This window comes from Puma concolor, chromosome A1 (genome assembly GCF_028749965.1).
Source record: "Puma concolor isolate L17-30 chromosome A1, mPumCon1.1.hap2, whole genome shotgun sequence".
NCBI classification, from domain to species: domain Eukaryota; kingdom Metazoa; phylum Chordata; class Mammalia; order Carnivora; family Felidae; genus Puma; species Puma concolor.
In genome coordinates, this window is record NC_141667.1 from 44784169 (window position 1) to 44804770 (window position 20602).

A 20602-nucleotide genomic window follows, 5' to 3' on the forward strand; every position below is an offset into this window, starting at 1 on the left:
CACTCTGGTTCTATTGGCAGAAACTGGCCCACCTTGGTGGATGAATCTTGAGTTAAAGTTACTAAGTCTAAGATAAATTATGTCAATAAAATATGCTTTTCCCCAGTGACTGAGCCTTTATTTGATAATAAGTCCCGTGGAATGTTTTCAATCAATCTAATACTGCTTTTTCATTAATGTTGATGTAGCTGTGAATTGAAAATCCCTAGTGGTCCTGTTTGTCCGTTTCTCTGTAGACCATTTTCCAACTATGGCTCCAGCATGTTTACAACAATTATGGCTGCAAGGTAATTGGGTCTCCTCCCATGGGTTCCCTGGGCCAGTCGAGTTTGAGGTGTCTGGAAATGGCTTGTCTTGGGAGAAGACCAAAGAATTGTGATTTGGAAGCACTGGAGTATGTTTGCACACTTAGAAAGTAAGCCCTCACTGTCCTTCCCAATCATGCCTCAACCGCTCCTGACTGAAAATGCTAGCAATTTCCAACTGATACTTTGCATCAGTTCTAGACAAAGTGATTTTAGCCAACTGGTCAGTTATGATGCCAACCTACACACTGAGACATGGACATCCTTTGTCACTCTTACCTAGAGGGCTTAAAAGTATTAAGAGTCTTGTCTTGGTCACTTTGTGGTTCATTTTGTACATTTCAGGTCTAATTACAGCAGTTGAAGACCTGTATCGTGTCCAGTTTTTAGAACTTACTTGGAGGCTGCTGAGGTACCTGGTGTATTTGTCTTGAAAGTACAACTTGGCTGTTTAGCTTTTTTTTTTTTTTTTCTTCAGGTAGGCATTTTATCTGCATTCAATAGACTAATTAAGCAAGATGCACCCATTGGGGTTTAATTCACTCATCTCACTTTAACTACCATTAGTGCTGAAAATAATGGATTAGGTATTGGAAGGTTGAACCGTGAAAGTATGAAATAATATGAATTTTAAATGTTCTGAGATTGTGGGAACATCAATGTTTCAGCTTTTTACATACCATTCAGGCATGTTGAGCATGGTACACTTTTAAATGAGGTAGAAATACACCTAATGTGGAAAAAATTTAGTTTAGCAAACTACTTACTTGATAGTAATACTTTTGAAGACTTAGAGGGTAGTCTTTGATTTACTAGGGTAGGTTATACTAATCTATTTGCCCACAATATTTTTTCTAATGAATTTGCCTAAGAAAAATTGTTCTGAAAAAAAAAAAAATCCCACAAACTATTCTTTTTGCATACTTCCCGTAGCAATGACTTGATTAAAAACCAGTTACTTTTTTTTTTTTCTTTCTGTTCATATTTGGCTTTCCCCACCTCTATACCCTTTTTTCTTTATGGACGTGATCTCATGGTTTGAATAGAGAAGTGCTCTCCAGGTTAGAAGTCATTTCAGGTGCAGCTGAGAATAAAAAGGATACGCTAGACTATATTTTCCTTCTAGGTCAGCTCTGTTTAATATTTCAGACCAACATAAAGGTTATAATATTTGGATCACAAGCACTCCTTTAGAAATATCTGCACTGGATTAAGTAACTTTTTCAGAATCACTGTAGAATAGTGAGCTCATTGTAGAACCATGACTTTACTATACCTTTGTTATTCCCCTTCTAGTGCCTACCCAGCACAACTAAATGCTTAATACTTGTTGGGTTGAATTGATGCCCTTGAAGATGTGAATTTCTAGTGGGTACAATAACTGCTTCTGAGATGGAGGAAAAGGTAAGTTCTCCCGAAATAAGTACAGGAAAATCTGACTTAGGCTGGAAATGTCAGCTAATGGAAAGGAGACAGAATGAGCTGTTCTGCCCATGAAGGAATGAATACCTTATTGATTGGTCTTTGAGAATTGCCATACTCAAGAGTCCCGATCCCTTATTCTATATTTAAGGTGGTTATGATATACTCCAAATCATCTTTCCAAACATGTCTCCATTCATTACACTTCAGCCAAACAGATAATCGCTATACCTCGTATATGCCCTTTGGTTTTTACCTCCATATTTTTACTCATGTTGTTCCTTTTGCTGGAAGACTCTCCCCATCCGTCAAAATCTCATCTTTAAGGTACCACTGTTCAAATGACCTGTAAGCCTGGAAACATTTTATGGTTTATTCTCTGCCTGCTCTGCGGCACCCTCCTTTCTCCGTTAACATATTTTCTGCATTCCACATTAGTGATTATTTTGGCACTTGTAGCATCCCCTCCTATATTGTAAGAAAAGGGGCTGTAGTTCATTCTGATGCCCTGCTTTCAAGGTACACTGCCCTTGCCATAATAGATTTAATAAACAGGTGGATGGATGACAGGCAAATGCAAGGGAGGTTAAAAGCAAAGCTGATAGAAAAGTGAAAGCGTACATTTCCTAGTCCTGACTGACGATTTTTGAGACCTGTTCCCTGACCTTCCATGTGTAACTCAAACTTTGAAAGGCTGAACTGCTTCCTCCAGGCTGGGACATTGCAAAAAATCATCCAAAGGCATGTCTGTTGCAGTTGACCTGGACACCCGCTGAATGTGACTTGATGTCACTAGGGTCCATTCAGAATGTTCCTATCCTCACCAGCGTTCAGAGCTGCACAGAGGGAGCTGCCCTAGTCCGCAGAGCACTAAGACATTCCTGGCATCACTGCCCTATAGCTCATGGTTCTGTTATGCCAAAACCCGAGCTTCTGGATACAACTGAAGAGATGTGGATGACGCAAGTGCAACCTAGGAAATGTAAGCAGAGGCCTTGTCCCATGAACTGGTCTGGCTAATTCCTACACATCACTCAGGGGATTCTTAAGTCAGGAACAAAAGGACTTGGAGACAAGCTGCAGCTTCTAAGAGTACTTTGTGTGTGTGTGGGGGGGGGGGGGGGGGTAGGGGGGTGGGGGGCAGGGTATGTTCATGCATTTCCCTGTAATTCCATTGTCACACTTTATTTCCAGAGCCTGGATGGGGGTAAAGGACCATTAGGAGGCCCTCCTTGATTGGGACATTGGTCAGCCTGCCATTTTTAATACATTTGTTGCAATGGTATCTCATATGGAGAGATGCTCCCACTTTACCTGAATACCTGCCTGGAGGAAATGGTTACCTGTGTTAACCCTTTGAAAGGTGGATGAGACCACAATTACATAAATCCAGTTAGTAAACTGCTGTGGAAAATATTCATTTGCTTTAGAGTCTGAGCTCAAATGTTCTGTTCTCCAGGAGACCTTGGATTGTCCCTGTGAGGTACCATTTCTCTGAATGCTGTCTCTGCCTCCTTCGTCACCATATCATCCTTTGAAAATTATGTATTCATATCCATATCACATCTCACTGCTCTGAATTGTAAGTTCTGTAGTTAGGGATGGTGTTTACCTTTCGTTCCTATGCCTTGGCAATGTTTGTAGTAGGCTCTTAGTTGAGTGAATATTTTAGAGGGATTCTAGACTTAGGAAAGACTTCCAGAGTAAGTCTAGTCCTTAACTCTCGATGCTGGCCAAATCCAGGCCATTCCAGCACACAAGTGGTCTCTCATGCAGGACTACAAACGAGGGTGTTTTCACTCTCTTCCAAATGTCATATATTCCCACCCTGCCTTGTTGCTTACTCATTTTATTCTATTCCACAATGCTATACCCAGAAAATGGTACCATATCAAGTCTAAATCCCTCATATGCCCCAAACTGGATTGATTAGTAGACTCTCAACCTCTTAAGGTGGGCTGATAGATTTATATTGTTTCTACCCAAGTTCTGAAAAGAAGGTGGCCAAGGATTGTCTGGTTGGTTCTTAATCAAGATGTTTGATTTCTAGCCTAGTAAAGGTAGTATTCCTTGGCATTCAACACGTTACAGGAGCTTAAATTTTTGTGTAGTAGAATGTTACCAAAGTAAAAGGGTCCATACTTTTTTAGCAGCAGTTATAAGATTCATTTAAGTTAAAATGAACTAATAAACACCTGTATACTTTTTTTTTTTTTTTTAATGACAAAGTAAGTTACCACATCAGTGTCTTGATTTTATATTCAATAATTTGGGAAGATAGAGTGTTTTATGGGGGGGGGGTGGGGACTAAGGTCATCAATAAGGCAAAATAATTTCTTGAAGGTCAAAAACAGGTAAGTGGAAGAGGTAAACACATCATGCCTGTTTCCAAAACTTAGCTTCCTGTTGTCTATAGAATCAGGTCCAAACTTTGGCAAGACTTTGACTTGGGCTAATATGATAAACTTTCCAAGCCTCGGTTTCCTCATGTACAAATTGAGAAGATCAGGGCCATCGTTGAAACTAGATCATGTAATTTAAAGAGACTGATCTAGAGTAGGTGCTCAGTAGCAGTATTGGGATTTGCAGGGTTCATTCACAATCTTACTAGTTTACATGAGTGACAGCTATTTGCAGAGCTATGGTGTGCTTTCTATTTAGGTAATATTCAAATGATACTTGGGCAAAAGGGATGCAGATTCTTGATAAGTGAGATCAGCACTAGAGTGTAGGTCCCTTCAGTGGGTGTATAAGCTAGAGGAAGCACAGAGGGGCCAGTCCGGAAGGGTCATAGGCTGCTCTGTTAGGGCAGGTGGATTTAGCCTTTTGGGAGCCAGCTTCAATTCTAGAAGGAAGCTCTTGGCTGCCCTCTTCTGGCAAAGAGGAAGAAATAGGAATTTGGGAGAGACGGAGATAGTGACAGTGCTTTACACTGTTTACAGTGGGGGTGGAGTTAATAATATGTACTATCTCATTTTATCTAGAAGATGGACGTGTGAGGGGGGGGCATTATTGTCTCCAAATACATAAAGGAGCTGAGGGTCAGAGAGAATGGTCTTGCTCAAGATCAGGTGCCTGTGGTAGTTGCATCTCAGCCTTCTTGGAAGCAAGTACCCTTTCCCGTGCACTAGAAAACCACAAATGGGTATAGAGAGGAAAACTGAGAGGGTAAGATGAAGAGTGGGAAATTCAGTACTCCTGTTGTACAGATAGGAAAACTGAGGGTCGGAGGGGAAAACATGTAAGAATTTTATAGGGACTATATATTAACCACCTAGACTATACAATTACCATTTCCCTGTATTTGTGCTATCACACTTCCATTTTAGAGGTCTTTTAAAATCCCTTATTTGAGGGGCGCCTGGGTGGCGCAGTCGGTTAAGCGTCCGACTTCAGCCAGGTCACGATCTCGCGGTCCGTGAGTTCGAGCCCCGCGTCGGGCTCTGGGCTGATGGCTCAGAGCCTGGAGCCTGTTTCCGATTCTGTGTCTCCCTCTCTCTCTGCCCCTCCCCCGTTCATGCTCTGTCTCTCCCTGTCCCAAAAATAAATAAACATTGAAAAAAAAATTAAAAAATCCCTTATTTGAGTCTTTCAGGGGCAAAGAAGGAAGTGGCTATATGGTGATGGGGCCAAGGGTAGGAAGTGATTGGGTTACCATATGGTTTCTATTTTATTATGGGAAATCTAAAATTATCTTTTTTAAAAAGCCTGTTAACTCTTAACCTTGGGAACAAGGAAAACGTTTCAGTCTGCAATATTCCCATTAATTCCAGGGCCAGATGAAGACAGAGTAGAGATCATTTGTTATAATGTCAACCTATAAATGTTTCGAAGTGATTCCACTGATAGAAAGCATAAATATGTCCTTGCTGGGAAAGATAGGGGCAGTATTTTCTGACTATAAGCAGTGTTTGTTGGGGCTATGGGAGTGTGGAAGCAATTTCAGAAACATCATTGCCAGGGTGAGGTTTTGTTTGGCGGGGGGGGGGGGGGGGGGGGGAGGATGTGCAGTGAGCTCGCCCAACTTCAGCCACACCTGCTGTAATATTTTTTATTTTTTTGTTAGAGTAGCCTAGCTAATGGTATGAATTTAGATGAATGTCTCTAGCGGCCTGGAACAATCCCACTTTTTTCTGCCTGTAACTGCGGCTAGCATAATGTACAAATGGGAAAATATTCTTAAATCTTGCTGGAAGTTTCTCGTTATGATTAAATTGTGTGTGCGGGGAACAGGCTGAGAGGGGACTTGGAGTCATTGCAGTATTTCCCTTGGGGTATTTCACGAGTTCTGCTCTGATTGTGTTTCTCTTTGATTCTTCCAGAGGCTCTGGCGGACAGAGCTCACCTGCCATGGGAAATGGGTTACAGCCTTCATAGGACACACATGCTAAAATACCAGAGTAGAATGTTGTCCTGGCATTTGGTGGGATTCTCCGGTGAGAAGCCAGTCTTAGAGGCAAGTCCATCAGTGCCGTGAAATACCTTCACTTTCGTGGCAAACAACAACAACCACCACAACGAGCCACCAAAAAACTAAGATTGCAACCTCCGTGAGGGCCAAGACTCTCCTCTTTCTTAACCTCTCCCCACCTGTCCACCAAAAGGCCTGGGATGGGATTCCAAGCCTGACCGAAAAGGGGGGAATAATGAAATCTTCTCTAACGCATGGTATACCCTTTCTTCTTTTCTTTAACCCATGAAAGTATCCAGGGTTTGCCTTTGAGCAATCTCCTTCAACTCCCTCTTTTTACAGGGTAGTGAGCAGGCCTAGAAAGATGAAGTAGCTTACCTGCAGTTTCCATGGTGAGCCTGAGGTGATGCCAGAACAAGGACCCACTTCCTACCGGCCTCTGTCCGCCTCGGAAGGCAGGTGTGTTTAAAGAGGGTACAGGGTTTCTGAAGTTGCTTAAGAAAACAGTGGAATCTGAAGGAAGGCAAGCCAGACACAAGGCAACGCAGGGAAGCGTGGAGCAGGGCAAGTGTGGGAACGGGAGACCCACTGTCTTTGCATCCATGTGCATCCAGCAAATGTCTTTCCTCCCCACATCAGTTACCTGGTGCTGCTCTGTAGCCGGTTAATGGCCTTATGTAGAACATAATTTTCATCACTGGGTATATTTTTGGCTCGCCATTCTCTAGACTCTGACTTCTCGACCCAATGTTCCAATGGAAATTTTCCAGAGCAGTGAAATTTCAAAACGCACAGGGAAGAGGAAGAATAGAAATCGCAGCCTTAAAACAAACGAGACAGGAGCTGCTACGTCCATTCTAGTCCTCCCCACCCCCCACCCCCTCGGAAATAAACCAGCATCTTCTAGAAGAGTTTGGTTTCACCAAATGAGAGGCACAGATGATGAAGCAGAGGAGATGCTGACAGGGAGGCTGTGGGAGGAGGCAGAGAAAGAGTGCGAGAGGGAGAAGTAATGGTCTGGATGCTAACTGAAGAAGCCTTAATGATCCTAGAAATTATTGGGCAATAATATCTACTTCGGAACTCATTTTGCTTTTCTAAAGAATGATAAAGCACCTTAATTATTGCTTTAAATAACCACACAGCTCCATCAAAACAGCATGTAATAGCACCCACGTATGAACAAACCTGTCTCCTGCCGTTGCTGTCTTTACAGCTTGAGAAATCCCAAAGGAAGCAATGGGATAATAATTTGGTAGTGGCATCATCTAGTCTGGGCCCCCAAGACTCTAGATTACTTAGGTGGGGACGGCAGCATTTCAGGATTTTTCCAAGTTCTTTATTTGAATTTCAACCTATCTAACGATATTCCTTATTCATTGGGATTTCAGGATACTGTGAAACCAAAGCCTTTCCAACGTGTACTGTTCCTTACACAGATACAAGTCGTTGGGCAAGCCAGCTCAAACAAAAGAAGGCACGTTTCTTTTAATCCTTCCTTTGGTCAGCGTGAGCTCCTATTTCTGGCTTTGTAGAGCTACAGGAAAACAGAAGGGTTCTCAATTCAAATTTCTGAAGCTGGTTTCTCAGAGAAAGGGCTTAGTGGAGGAAAAAAAGATAAATTATATTTTAAGAACATGGTTTCTACTTGCTTGTTTATAGTAAGTTTGTTTTGGTGTCATCGGTTCCTGAATTAAGGATGCTTTATCTTGGAGGGTAGAGGGCCATTCAGCCTTCCTCAGCAGATCTTACCAGCCCCTCAATGCAAGCTTTCTAGTCAATCTGGGAAACCTAGCCTGTAGAGAAAACCCCATCTTGCCCACCTCTTCAGAGTTGGGGCAGAGGGCAGGCAGAATGTGCAGAAGGTGCTTGTTTTTGAATAAACCCGATAGCTTCCAGAGTGGTATTCATTGCCCCCGGGCCGGGATTCCAGCCAGAATGGGGACAAGTAGACCTCAGCTCTCGACCCCAGTCCTCCAGCTGACACAAATGGTACCACCACCAAGCCCTTTGCCTACGAGCTTCTTCTACTAAGGAGGCAGTTGCTGCAGACAGAAGGATGGCTCCCTTCAATTTCAGTGTGTTGCAATTAACTAAGGAATGTAATTTTCACAAAAGACTGATTTATCAGTGATGGTAACAGCTTAGCTGGGACACTAATCTGCTCTGCGATCTAATATCATGGAGGCTCACAAAACACAATCTCTTTTTAATGATGCCCATAAAAATGTGTACTTTGAAGGAAAGTAACCAACTCCTGTCATATTCGTTTGTTTTCTCCCTAGTATGAAAACATAGTCTATGAAAAATATTGATAGGCTTCTTAGAGGGATACATTTCTTATTTATTGACAGTTTAGAAGAAGAAATAATCTGGATTAAATGACTGTCTTTTCTCTCTCTCTCTCTCCCTCACACACACACACACACACACACACACACACACACACACACCCCCTACCACATCTTTATATTCACTCCTGTCCTTGGGTTACTCTCTATAGCCTTAGCCCAGCACGGACTCTTGAAAGTTTGAAAAGACCAGAGGTTGGCAGAGATGAGCCATTTCTTTTGGCTGCTCTTGAAACTAATCAAGAGACTATGTTGTAGACTAAGGTGAGAAGTTATTGGCATTATCTGTCTGCTTAATTGATATTTCTCAAATTGGATTCCTAGGAATAGCTGCAGTTTTGGAGGTGCGGGAAATCACCATCCGCCCTATGCCCTGTCTAGTTCTACCTCCATGCATAAATACTGGTCTAACCATGTAGATGTTGGAAGACCAGTAAGCCACCCATTATACCTTAGTCAGTTTTCTCCCTACCACAGCATTTGGTGTATGTAGTCCCAAGGTATGATATCCTCTGTGTACAGACTGAAGAGGAAATTGAGAAAGTATTGTCCTATTTCTTGGAGCCACCTACAAAACGTTTTTGGCCTAAATTATCTAGTTTGTTTTTTTATAATGATAAAATCCATGTAGTTTATTGCTAAATCCTCACTACATTATACACTAATGACAACGCCTTCTCTTTGAGCATGCTCCATTCTAATTCATGAGGGTATTTTTGACTTTACAATGATGGATGTTCTTTTCCCGCCACTGCTCATCTTTGATAAAGTGGAGCGAAAGGAAAAACGATTCCACAAATTTCCCAAAGAAGAAAGGCCATGAGGATTGTGTGGATCCATGTATGTGTGGATCTATCTAGATCTATTGAGAGGGTTCGGAAACAAAAGCGGCATTAAGCCTTTTGTTGTGTAAACCTCCCATAGATCGGTTCAAGCACACAGAACAGTTAGAGCTAGAAGGGGTTAGAGGTTTATACCCCTTTCCCCACTGTGTTTGTAGAGGAACTAAAGCTAAAGCATTTATCCAAGTTTCCCCAACATATTAGTGCTAGGACTAAAATTCAGGTTCTTCCTTTCACTGCTGTAATGCATTCACTCACATTTATTCTCTATGAGGGATACCAAATTTGGAACAGTCGGAGAGAAGATTTCAGCAACATTCCCCCTCTGTGTCTCAAAAGGATGATTCTATTGTCTGCTAGATCTTGTCAACTAGACCCGGCCATTCCCAGTGGGGCCACTGGTTGAATATGGTGGCAGAAGTTCAAGGACCCAGCAGAGGTTGGGCAAACAGCCCAGTGATGTCTTTGTTTCAGAGAGATTCCAGACACCTCATACAAGGAGCCCAGTTTGAAATCTGTAGATATTGCCATTCAAGCAGAGGCAGAATGCCTTGAAACAATTGGTACTGTCTTTAGTCCCTGATAGAGGCCTGATGCCTTCGCTGCCCAATCACCTAGACTTCAAGACGTTCTGAATTTAGTCCCGTCATGAGCGAACTAGGGAAAAGGGCTTCTTAAGTTTTTTTTAATGAAAAAAATGATTTTCCCCTTAAATAAAGTGAGTAAAATGCTAGTAAAAAGGGCAAATAGCCTCTCCAGCGACTCACGCATCACTGCAGGGCTGAGGATTCCCTCCCTTAAATAAAGTGAACATAGTGCCGATAGCAGTTCAAACACTGATATTCCAGTCTTGAACTGGTTGTACTTGTTCAAATCCCTCTGGTTCCCTTTTCCTCCTTTAGACAGTTTGTGGTTGGGAAAAGGATAACAGGATAGTCTTAGAAGAGAGATTCCTACCCACATGGCTCCCATCCCTCAGGAGCCGGGTTCCATCCCACATCATCCAAGGCTAGAATACAATTTAACTTCCTGGTCTACACAGGCCAAGAGAAAGGAAGGCAATGACTTACAAACCTTGAACCTGGATGTAAACAGTTTGATCATTCAAGCCTCAAAGCCAGATCCTTTTTTGGCTGCTTAGTGCATTTTCTTTACCTAAACACCTTAGATCATTGTCTTGACTTGCTTTTCTGGGGGGGTGGGGGGGGGGGTGTGGGGAGGGCTTCTAGAGGTATTAGCAATTGTGCCACAGGAAATGGGAGAAGTTTCTCCGGAAGAAGGGGCTTTAGGGAAGAGTTAGGCTCCCAACGTCTCCCCTCTCTCCTGCCCCACACTGGGGATACTTGAAAGACACATGTAAAACCCCAAGCCTCAGGGCAAACCGATTGGCCACTGTGTCCCACCATCTACCGCTACTTTGATTCAAAGCCAAGACACTGAAGTGCAAAGGAAGAAATGTACTCCAGGACCCTGGTCACAGGCCACAGTGGGAAGCATGCCCCAGAGAGTCGTGCCATCATTACAGGCGTGGCGTTGTTGGCAGAGAGGACAGAGGCTGCTGGAGGCAACTCCCGTCTTTAATCCCATGGTCCACATTTCAGACTTCCCAACTGTGAGCCTCTGTGTCCTTCAGCAGGGTCCCCCACCCTTCACGATTCATTTCCTAATCCCTCTCCTTTTTTTTTTTTTTTTTTTTCCTGGAGTGCCCTAGCCAACCTAGGATAGTTCTGGCACATCAGAGTTAGAGGGAAAGAAATATTTGTCTAACTTGCCTAAATGTTAAAGCTAAGCAAAGCACCAAAAAGGAAAACAAACAAAAGACTTATAAAAATATAATGGGGTCATCTCCCCATGCTTCCCACATTCGTTGTGGCATAGGAAATGTCAAAATATAATGAACAGACTTTCTAAACATACCATCTCTTTCCACCCGTATATATCTCAGCTGTGGCAGCCTCATTACTACCCTTTCACTTCTTAAAACTTCACTCTGTAGAACCACCCTGTAAGAAGTCCATTTCATCCCACTGACCCCACCTTCCCAAATATATACCCACTTGCAATTCCAAAGAGACTCTCCAAAAAAATAGACATTTGAAAAAAGTGCATCGGTTTATACTCAGTCTATCTGCATATTATTTCTTGAGATTATTACTTTTTTTTGTCACCATAAAAAAGATTGCATATTGGCAATATAATGAGAAACCATGGCAGCCATTTCTGGGTGGCAGTGGAGGGTAAGTGGGGTGGGCGTTGAAGCACAGAAGCGAGAGGGGCTCAGAGAGGGGCGGGTGTGGTCCTTAGCCTTGAGACGTGAGGATTGAGGTGCAGTTCTCTTGATTATCAATCCTTGGGCCTCTGAAAATGCCCCATCTCCTTAGTCATTCCCTCTCTTCTCTCCACTTTGCCCCATTTCCACTGCCCATGCCCAGGCTGCACAACCCTCTTGAAGCAGAGGTGGACTGCCTTTTTGGCATGTGTCCACCCAGGCCAGTGTGAAAACAGGCATGGCATTTGGAAGGCCATGGTATAGGACACACACCAGAGCAAAAGCTTATTTGTGACTGTTTCCACTCTGGGAAAAATTGTCCATCACTTCTGTGACTTGAAAAACTTAAGCAGTTACTAGGCTGATAGGTTAAGAAACAAATCCTTTGTTCTTGTGATTTTGCATTAATATTAAGCATGAATATATATCATATATTACATGGCTTTCCTTCTGCTCTGGGGCAGACTGCACTCTCCTTCCAAATAGGAAAACTGCACAGCCCATGGACTCAAGTTTTTGAGAGCTGTTTTTCCTCACTCCCTAACCCCCACCCACCCCTCCCCTTCCTCCCGACCCCTCTGCTCCTGTATTAGAAAAGCCCCTCCCCCCCCCACCAGCCCACCCGAGGTTAAATAGATAGTGCCACATTCTAAGATTCATGCATCACTGCATTTTGCTATTGCACATTTTTCAGAGAAAGAGGGAGTTGTGTATGTGTGCCCCCTCCCTCTCTTCCCCTATCTCTTCCTTAGGCTCTCAGATTCCTGTGCTATTTCCATTCTGCCCTCTCCCAGCCTCCCCCACTCCCGCCCCATCCCAGACCCGTCACTGGTTGTGGACGTCCTCCCTGCGGACAATCTTGTAGATGATCCAGTAGAACATGTTGAAGATGAGGAAGGCCATGGGGAAGCCAATGCGGGATATTTTGTCAATCTTCTTGGCCCTCTGGATGAAGAGTTTTCGCATCTCCTCTGGGGACTTAGACGGTGCGGGAGGGGGGTTGGTGGTATTGTTGTTATTGGCGCCTTTGACTGAGATGCCATCCTTGGCCTGCAGACAGGCTGGGCCCATCCCATAAGCAGAGAAGTTGAAGCGGCCTTCTCCAGCCTCATCCTCCTGGAACAGATTCAGCATGGGGCTCTACTTAAAATAAGACAGGGGCTGGGCACCCTCCCTGCAAGGCACTCCCCTGGGGGCCTGGCCTCGCCCATCTGGTTCTCCCTGCCTCTTGGACTCTACCATTCCAGGTTTCTGAAGGCTTTCAGGCTGGCTGGGGAGTAATGCCTTATAGAGGGGCGCCGCGTGCTTGCTGAAACAGATACAAACCAGGGGATAGGAATGTGGCATAGAGTCTGGACACCTGTGTTCAAGTCTTGGCTCTGTCACTTGCTGGCTGTGTGACCTGAGGCAAGTCACTTCTTTATTTGAGTCTCGGGGTTTTTTATTTCATATTTTCCTATAAGTGGGGGAGAAGATTCACCCCGCTACATCAAAAGGTTCTTTTGACCATCAGAGATTACAGATGAGCAGATACTCTGAATGCTGTTTGGTTAGAAATCGAGGAGACAATTTGGAGAGATCCCCTGCTTTGCCTCTGTTGCCTCCTTGCCACCCCACTCTTTACCCACCCCACCCCCCAGGTGATGTTTCCTCGAGTGGGTTGGGGGGGAGGGGGCGAATGGCCCAGGAGACAGCAAGAGCCTTACTTCCTTTTCACAAGCCGGGGAAGCCGCAGCTCCTTTCTGCCTCCATGTTCCCATATCCCTGGCAGTTGTGACCTCAGACATACCTCCGGGTTCAGTTATTGTTCAAAGCCCTTCATCAATTGGCTCCAACTTACCTTACAGGCTTTTGCCCCTCCCCTTACCTTCTGCTTTGCACACCTGCCAGTTGGGTTGCCCTTTGCCAGCCATCCCTTGTGCATTTCTCCCTCCCTGCCTTATGCTCACCACCAACATGCCTGCTGCCCTTATTCTTCTAATTTCTCCCTTCCCCAGCTCACGGGATCTTTTCCTGATCTGACTCATGGAGACACTGTTGTCCGCTTGCATCATGTCTGGCTTCGTTATCTTCCCGTGTGAGCTCCGTGGTGGCACTGAGAGTCTCAGCGGAGCTGTTGATTCAGCGTGTGGCTCTGGGGAATTTTTACCAGCTCACGTTGCCCTCCTAGGTAGTGAGGGCTTCTAGAGAAGAAAGTCTATCTTCTGTTTGTTCCTGTGCAGGACAGGGCTGGCAGACAGCAGGAAACACAGCCTAAGAACCCCTGTCCGGCTCAGCTCTTGCCAAGCTCGCGTGGGCCACCAGACAAGCTTGTTGCGATGACTTCCAGCCCGGTCTTCCTACCGCCTCTGGTCTGGCCCTCCCAAGCCACCTGAGTTGTCATAACACAGATGTGATTGGTCATCTTTCGCTTGAGCTGTTTTGTAAAAATATTTATTTCTGATAGAGGGAGAGTGCGAGCCGGGGAGGGCAGAGAGAAAGACACAGAAGCTGAAGCAGGCTTCAGGCTCCGAGCTGTCCACACAGAGCCTGGTGTGGGGCTGGAACTCAGAAACCATGAGATCTTGACCTGAGCCAAAGTCAGACGCTTACTCAACCGACTGAGCCACCCAGGCGTCCCTCGCTTGAACTTTTTAATGGGCTGCCACTGGCTTCAGGATGATTAAAATCCTTGCATGGGAAACAAGGCTGTAGATGACCCGATCCCTGCCTGCCTCTCCAGCGTCATCTCATCTTGCACCATCCTCCATCTGGCATTCTGTACACCAGTGACCCTGAAATGTTTACATATATTCAAAAGGGTCATGTTCCTTCTTTTTAACTCTGGGCCTCTGCTCAAGTTGTTCTCTCTTCCTTGGAACATACTCCTACCCCCACCTCTGCTCCTGACTCCTCTTCCACTGAACTAATGTCTGACTCAGAAGCCTTCCCTGAGGGCAAGGATAGACTAGGTGTCCCTGCTGTGTGCTCCATAGCTCCCTGTACATCCCTCTCTATTTAAAAAAAATTTTTTTTAATGTTTATTTATTTTTGATAGAGATGGAGTGCGAGGAGGGGAGGGGCAGAGGGAGGGAGACGGGATCTGAAGCAGGCTCCAGGCTCTGAGTTGTCAGCACAGAGCCTGCCGCAGAGCTCGAACTCACAAACCGTGAGATCACGACCTGAGTTGAAGTTGCATGCTTAACCAACTGAGCCACCCAGGCGCCCCATCCCTCTCTATTTTTTTAAAGCTCTTGATTAATGTCTGTCCTCCCATTAGACTCTAAGCTCCATGAAGGCAGTCTTATTCATGTTCATTGTACCTGCAACACTGAACATATGAAGAGTTCCTGAACATAAGCTCAAAACTCAGCAAATATTTGTTGAATAAGTAAATGTTTACCAGTATAGCTTCACTACTCCTAGCTTCCCTTTTTTTTAAAAAAATTTTTTTAACATTTATTTATTTTTGAGAGACAGAGAGAGCGCAAGCAGGGGAGGGGAAGAGGGAGAGGGAGACACAGAATCCGAAGCAGGCTCCAGGCTCTGAACTGTCAGCACAGAGCCTGATGCGGGGCTCAGACCCACAAACTGTGAGATCATGACCTGAGCCGAAGTCAGATGCTTAACCGCCTGAGCCACCCAGGTGCTCCCCCGCCCTTTTTTAAATGGGATTTTATTCCTAGCACTTAGGAGGATTTGAGACATGAAAAATGCTCAAGAAATCTTTGGCGAATGGATGAATCTGGTCCAACACCCTCACTGCGGAAATGGGAAAGAACATGTATAGTGCCTAGCAAATAGATCTCAGTAAATTTTTGTCTGTGAATAGGGCGACTGACTATAGGGTGTTTGTGGCAGGGCCAAGGAAAGGAGTTGGGGGAACTGGCCAAATTACTGGACCCAGTGCCTGGAAGGGATACCCAACTCTATTGCTTATCAGTGTAAATCTGCCCTTGCCGCAGGATAGGGTGCTTGAAAGTGTTTTCTCACTGGGCTCTAGTTATGCAGGGGAAGCACCAAATTAATTTTATTATATACAGCTTTGGGCAAATTATTCTCTGCCTTCCTCATCCATTAAACATACGAGTGGAAGGGGTGGAGGTGTGGCCTGGAGGCCCCATCTAGTTAGATGATCATCAATTTCACATTGTAGCCCGGAGAAAGGAAATTCCCTGGGAATGACTGGAGAAAGGCTTGCTATTCCTGTTCTCCCCAGCAGATGGCAGGAAATGAAAGCTTGGGGATGGAGCAGGGGAAATCCAGCAGGTGTGATCTAGAACCCAGGGAGGTTGGGAGTGTGTCTGCCCAGCCGGGCTCGCAGGTTTCCTAATAATCTGACTAATGAGGCCGGCCAGGGAATTTGAGGACCAGATGCTTTGTGCCCAACAAATGAGGTAACATGGGAGGATGGTGGGAGTTGAGGAGCCCGGCCAAGATCACAGGCTCTGAGAAACTCAGGCATGGAGCTAGCTCCTTTTCACTCACCATCTGGGGCTGAAAACCCCCTCTGCAAACATCCGGCTGAAGGGAGGTTTCTGCAGCCCAGGCTCTTACATTGCCAAGGTACAAGCCACATCCAGAGGGGATTACTCCAGAGGAAGCGCTGCTCTATGGTGAGCCCAGTTCTGTATCCTTGTAGTTTCTGACATTTGAGTCAATTTCAGAGCCCTTAGGAACAAGGTCACACTGATTCAACCACACACAGGGGCCACGCAGGAGAAATGTAAGGGAAGAAATGAACCAGAGCTGAAAAAAATCTCCGGTCAGAAGGGACCGTGGCAAAGTGGAGAATGTGTTCCCTACCTAACGGCAGTTCCTGTGCCCCAGTATGAGGTGGGATGGGACTGCAGTGGGATCAGAGGCTGTGACTTTTTGACTGAAGATAGAACTGTGATTTTTAAATGCTGGCCCCTTATTCTAGACTTTTAAGACACTGCTAGTGAAATTAGGGACAGTTGCATGTTGAATTTGATCTCTGGCTACTGGTTTTTGACCTCTGCCTTTGGGTAAGTCTTAGTTCTTATTTGTCATCTAATAAATACAGGGCTATTTTATCCACTTCGGGATGGAAACCATTGATGAATACTGTGTGTGGTCAGTATTTTTGAGAAAAGCCATGGGACCTTCAGCACCTACCCTGCTTTTGCCACCAGTGCCTCTGTGATCCTAGTGATCACTTTGCCCCTCCTCACTGTTGTCATTTGCATGGGAAGAGTGGACAAGATGCCCTCTAAGGCTCTTCTAGCACTAACAAGCTGTGAGAGAATGAGGAAGGAACTGAGCAGGGTTATCTGATCAAATCTGATTGTGGCTTTATTTACACTTCCCCCGACCCAAGAGAAAGTTTTGTTTTCCTCTAGTGTGTACAACTGGTAAGGATTTGGTGAGAGCAGAGGCAGCCTTTGTAGGTCCTCCAGGCCTGTCATGCTACATATCTGCAGGGGGCTCCATTTACATTTTAGTCTATGCGCATAGTGCCCCCTGGGGTTGTGCCATGCATAGTCTAGTGGCCTGGAGCTAGTCAAATATTTCAGACATAGTCTCCCCAAATAAGTGTCTCTTCAACAAATGTATTAACTCTCTTTTAGCAGAGGAAAATGCAAAAAGCAGTTAGCCAGGAAAAATAATAAATTCCAAAGATAGTTGTGTTTGGCCAGTTCTTGCTTAGATTAGTGTAATAGTCAGGGGCTCAGTATCCAATGAGCAGTAAGGACTAAGACTAGAGGTCTTTAAAGAAATCCTATTGGGGTGCCTCAGTGGCTCAGTTGGTTAAGTGTCTGACTCTTGATTTTGGCCCAGGTCAGAATCTCACAGTCTGTGGGTTTGAGCCCTGCATTGGGCTCTGTGCTGATTGTATGGAGCCTGCTTGGGATTTTGTTCCCTCTCTCTCTCTGCCCCTTCCCTGCTCAGGCTCACTTTCTTTCTCAATATAAATAAACTTAAAAAAAAAAAGAAAGAAAGAAAGAAGAAAGAAAGAAAGAAAGAAAGAAAGAAATCCTGTCTGGCTTACTGCACGTGGCTTACTGCACGTAAGATAGTTTTCTCTTCTAATGTGGAGTTAAAAGGGTGGTTATACCTTAACTCCCACGGACATCTTCTGTCTTGAAACGTCTACCTCCTGCCTATGGTAACCTGCTAGAAGTTAATTGAATCAGATTGCTGATGTTCAAGAAACATACTGATGGAAACCTGTGCATGTGTAATCATTATTCCCTGGCATTTGTGTGGCAGGAACAAAAACTTAAAGCTGCTTTGCAATCTGATTTAATCCTGACCACAGTCCCCAATTGTGCCAATTTGGTCCCTTTTACAGGTGGAGAAAACGGGCCCAGAAAAAGGCTAGCTTGAAGTCACGTACCAAACAGTGATAAAGAAACAGAGTCCTCTGCCACAGCACATTGTAGCTGAGTAGACAGCTATTCGAAGTGGGTCAGTCTGAAACCTGGAGGGCCTTGGTGTGCGGCAGGTTTGTGGTATGGCCTGACAGCTCATAGTGTTCGCCCTAATCTGTTGCTGGAAAAACTTCTTGGTAGGCTCTCTGACTGGAAAGGCTCCTCTTGGTTCTTTAGTTTATCCATTTGTCCATTTGTTCAGTCCATACTGAGGCAGGACTTCAGAGAAAAGTGCCTTGTGGCCTAGGGGCCCGTGTAGGATACAATCTGTGCTGCCATACTCGACTGTTGCATGAGAACTTCAATACAGGACCTTGACTTTGACTCAGGTTTCGGGGAAGATGCCTCGGCTGAGAGCTGGAAAGCGAGCGCTTGGCTAACATTAAGCAAAGTGCGCTGGGAGGGCATTTCCGGAGAGAACAAGTCCCAGGTAAATGCTTGAGCAACTAGGGAAAAACTAGGGTGGTTGGTGCTCAGAGAAAAAAGGTGAAAGCAGTGTAAAGATGAGGCTGGAGAGAAAAGTAGGTTTTCTGATCTCCATGGGAAACTTCTTTTAGAAAAGTAGTTCTAGACCAAGGTATGCAGCCAGTTTGCTCCCAGAGACTGCACACTCCCCAATGGCCTTTGCTGGTTTTGGGACACAGTCTCTGAGTTGGCAGAGGCTGGTGACTTCGCAGAGATGGCCTGCCAAGTATTTCTTTATTCAAGCTGTCATAAAGTGAGAGAACCCACTTTGGGGGAGCATTTTGCTCGATGCCCCTTTCTTGGAAGTAGGAAGCAAAGGCCTGGCACCTGGACGTTCTACTCAAAGATCGTAACCTTTTGTGGTGGCAATTCCATCTGAAACCAAACCCCTGGAAATAATGCAGCCTTGAAGAAGGCACCAATAATCATCTTTTAGCCTGCCAAGCTTCAAGGTCACAGCTAGTTATTATCGTAACCCCATCAGTGTTCCATCAGTTCTGTCTTCAGGTGTAACCTGATAATTTCTATACTGTTATTACGATTAGAAGAATAACTTGCCCACAGACTCAATCAAGGCATTGTTTATGGGAGGGGAAGTTAGGGCTTCCAGGAGTTTAATCCCTATTTTGTGTCTGCCTTACCCCCTGAGAAGGATGGTCCAGCGAAACAACTATCATGAGACAAGGCTGCCTGAAACTCTTGTGTTTATCACCAGCTGTCCCTCCTTAGGCAGTGATCCAAAGGCCTACCTTGTGATGTCTTCGCTTCCTCCTGAATCGGAGCAGCTCTTTGTGCTGCCGAGACACAAAGTTGACAGCGGCATACTCAAGCAGGGCTGAGAACACGAAGAGCAGGCACACCGCCATCCAAATGTCAATGGCTTTCACATAGGACACCTGGAGTGGGGGTGGGAACGAACACAGGAGGGTGAGGGCAGAGGAGAATGAAATATCTCAGTATTTCTGCTTCTCAGTAACTCTGCCATTACCCACTGCTATCCCCTTCCTCAGCTGGGGTATTAGGAAGGTGCAGAGGAAAAGAGAAGAAAAGTGCGTCAGGAAGACGGCATGAAACATTGGAGAAAATAAAATATGGTACCTAGACGAGTACTAGAGAGAGGAGAGGGGAGAATGGTGTATCGAGCATCATCACTGAGCGAAACGGAATGTTGTGTTTAGCTAAGGGTGATAGGAACAGAACGGTGTACCTAACATTAAAAGTAAACAGAGGATGTTAGCAAAAGCGACAGGGTAAGATCTTCAAAAACACTCTCCTCTATAAAAGCAACGAGGACAACAGCAAAAATGGTCAGAATCAACTTTCTCAGAAGCCCTCTTAACCAAAGGCTAACAGCAATCTTGAAAGCATTTACTTAAAAAGTCAGCTGAATGCCAGCAAGAGCATCAAACTTGGTGGCATTAAAAAAAAAAAAGAAAACAGCTTCATTGAGATATTACACGCTTACAGTGTGTATTTCAATCGTTTTTAATACATTCCAGATATGTGCAACCATCATCACGGTCACTTTTGGAATATTTTTAGCACCTCTAAAAGAAACCTAATACCTTTTAGCCATCGTTCTTTCCCCTATTCCTCCAAGTCCTCTCCCCCCAGTCCTAAGCAACCATTAATCTACTTTTTGTTTCTACAGATTTCCCCCTTCCGGACGTTTCATATAAATGGAATCATACACCATGTGGTCTTTTATGACTAGCTCCTTTTACTTAGCATAATGTTTTCAAGATTCATCCATGTTGTAGCCTATTTCATTCTTTTTTATGGCCAAATAATATCTCCTTGTATGGTTATACTACATTTTCTTGATCCAGTCATCAGTTGATGGACATTAGGGTTGTGTCTACCTTTTGGCTATTATGAATAATGCTGCTATGAACATCTATGTACAAGTTTTTGTGTGGACATGTGTATTTATTTCTCTTGGGGCCTTGTGGTGTTTCAACTTGCCATATTCGCATCCTCCTCTTCCCAGCTCTGTGCTAGACTTGAAAACCAACAGCCTGCAAGCACAGTGAAAACCAGTATCCAGGCAATCAGTGGCCGGGGCAGAACAGAGTTAGAGCTTCTTTAAAGCTTCATTCCCAGAGAACCGTCATTATTTGACCTGTCTTGTGGTTCACTGAAAGACCTCACTCACTAGGCAGT

The 20602-nt window shown here is 44.7% G+C and overlaps 1 protein-coding gene across 2 annotated transcripts in view; it reads right to left on the bottom strand.

Moving 5' to 3' along the window:
- Nucleotides 1-12222: 12222 nt before the first annotated feature.
- GLRA1 (glycine receptor alpha 1) overlaps nucleotides 12223-20602 on the bottom strand; it is an 83554-nt gene continuing 75174 nt past the window's right edge. The window contains exons 8-9 of one of the 2 annotated variants that reach the window (XM_025923669.2): nucleotides 19189-19335; nucleotides 12223-12716 (exon numbers count right to left, since the gene is read on the bottom strand). In XM_025923669.2, the coding sequence (XP_025779454.1) occupies nucleotides 12426-12716; nucleotides 19189-19335 (438 nt within the window). In that variant the 3' untranslated portion in view covers nucleotides 12223-12425. Of the gene's footprint in view, nucleotides 12741-19188; nucleotides 19336-20602 lie in introns of both variants that reach the window. The other variant, XM_025923668.2, reaches the window with a different exon arrangement.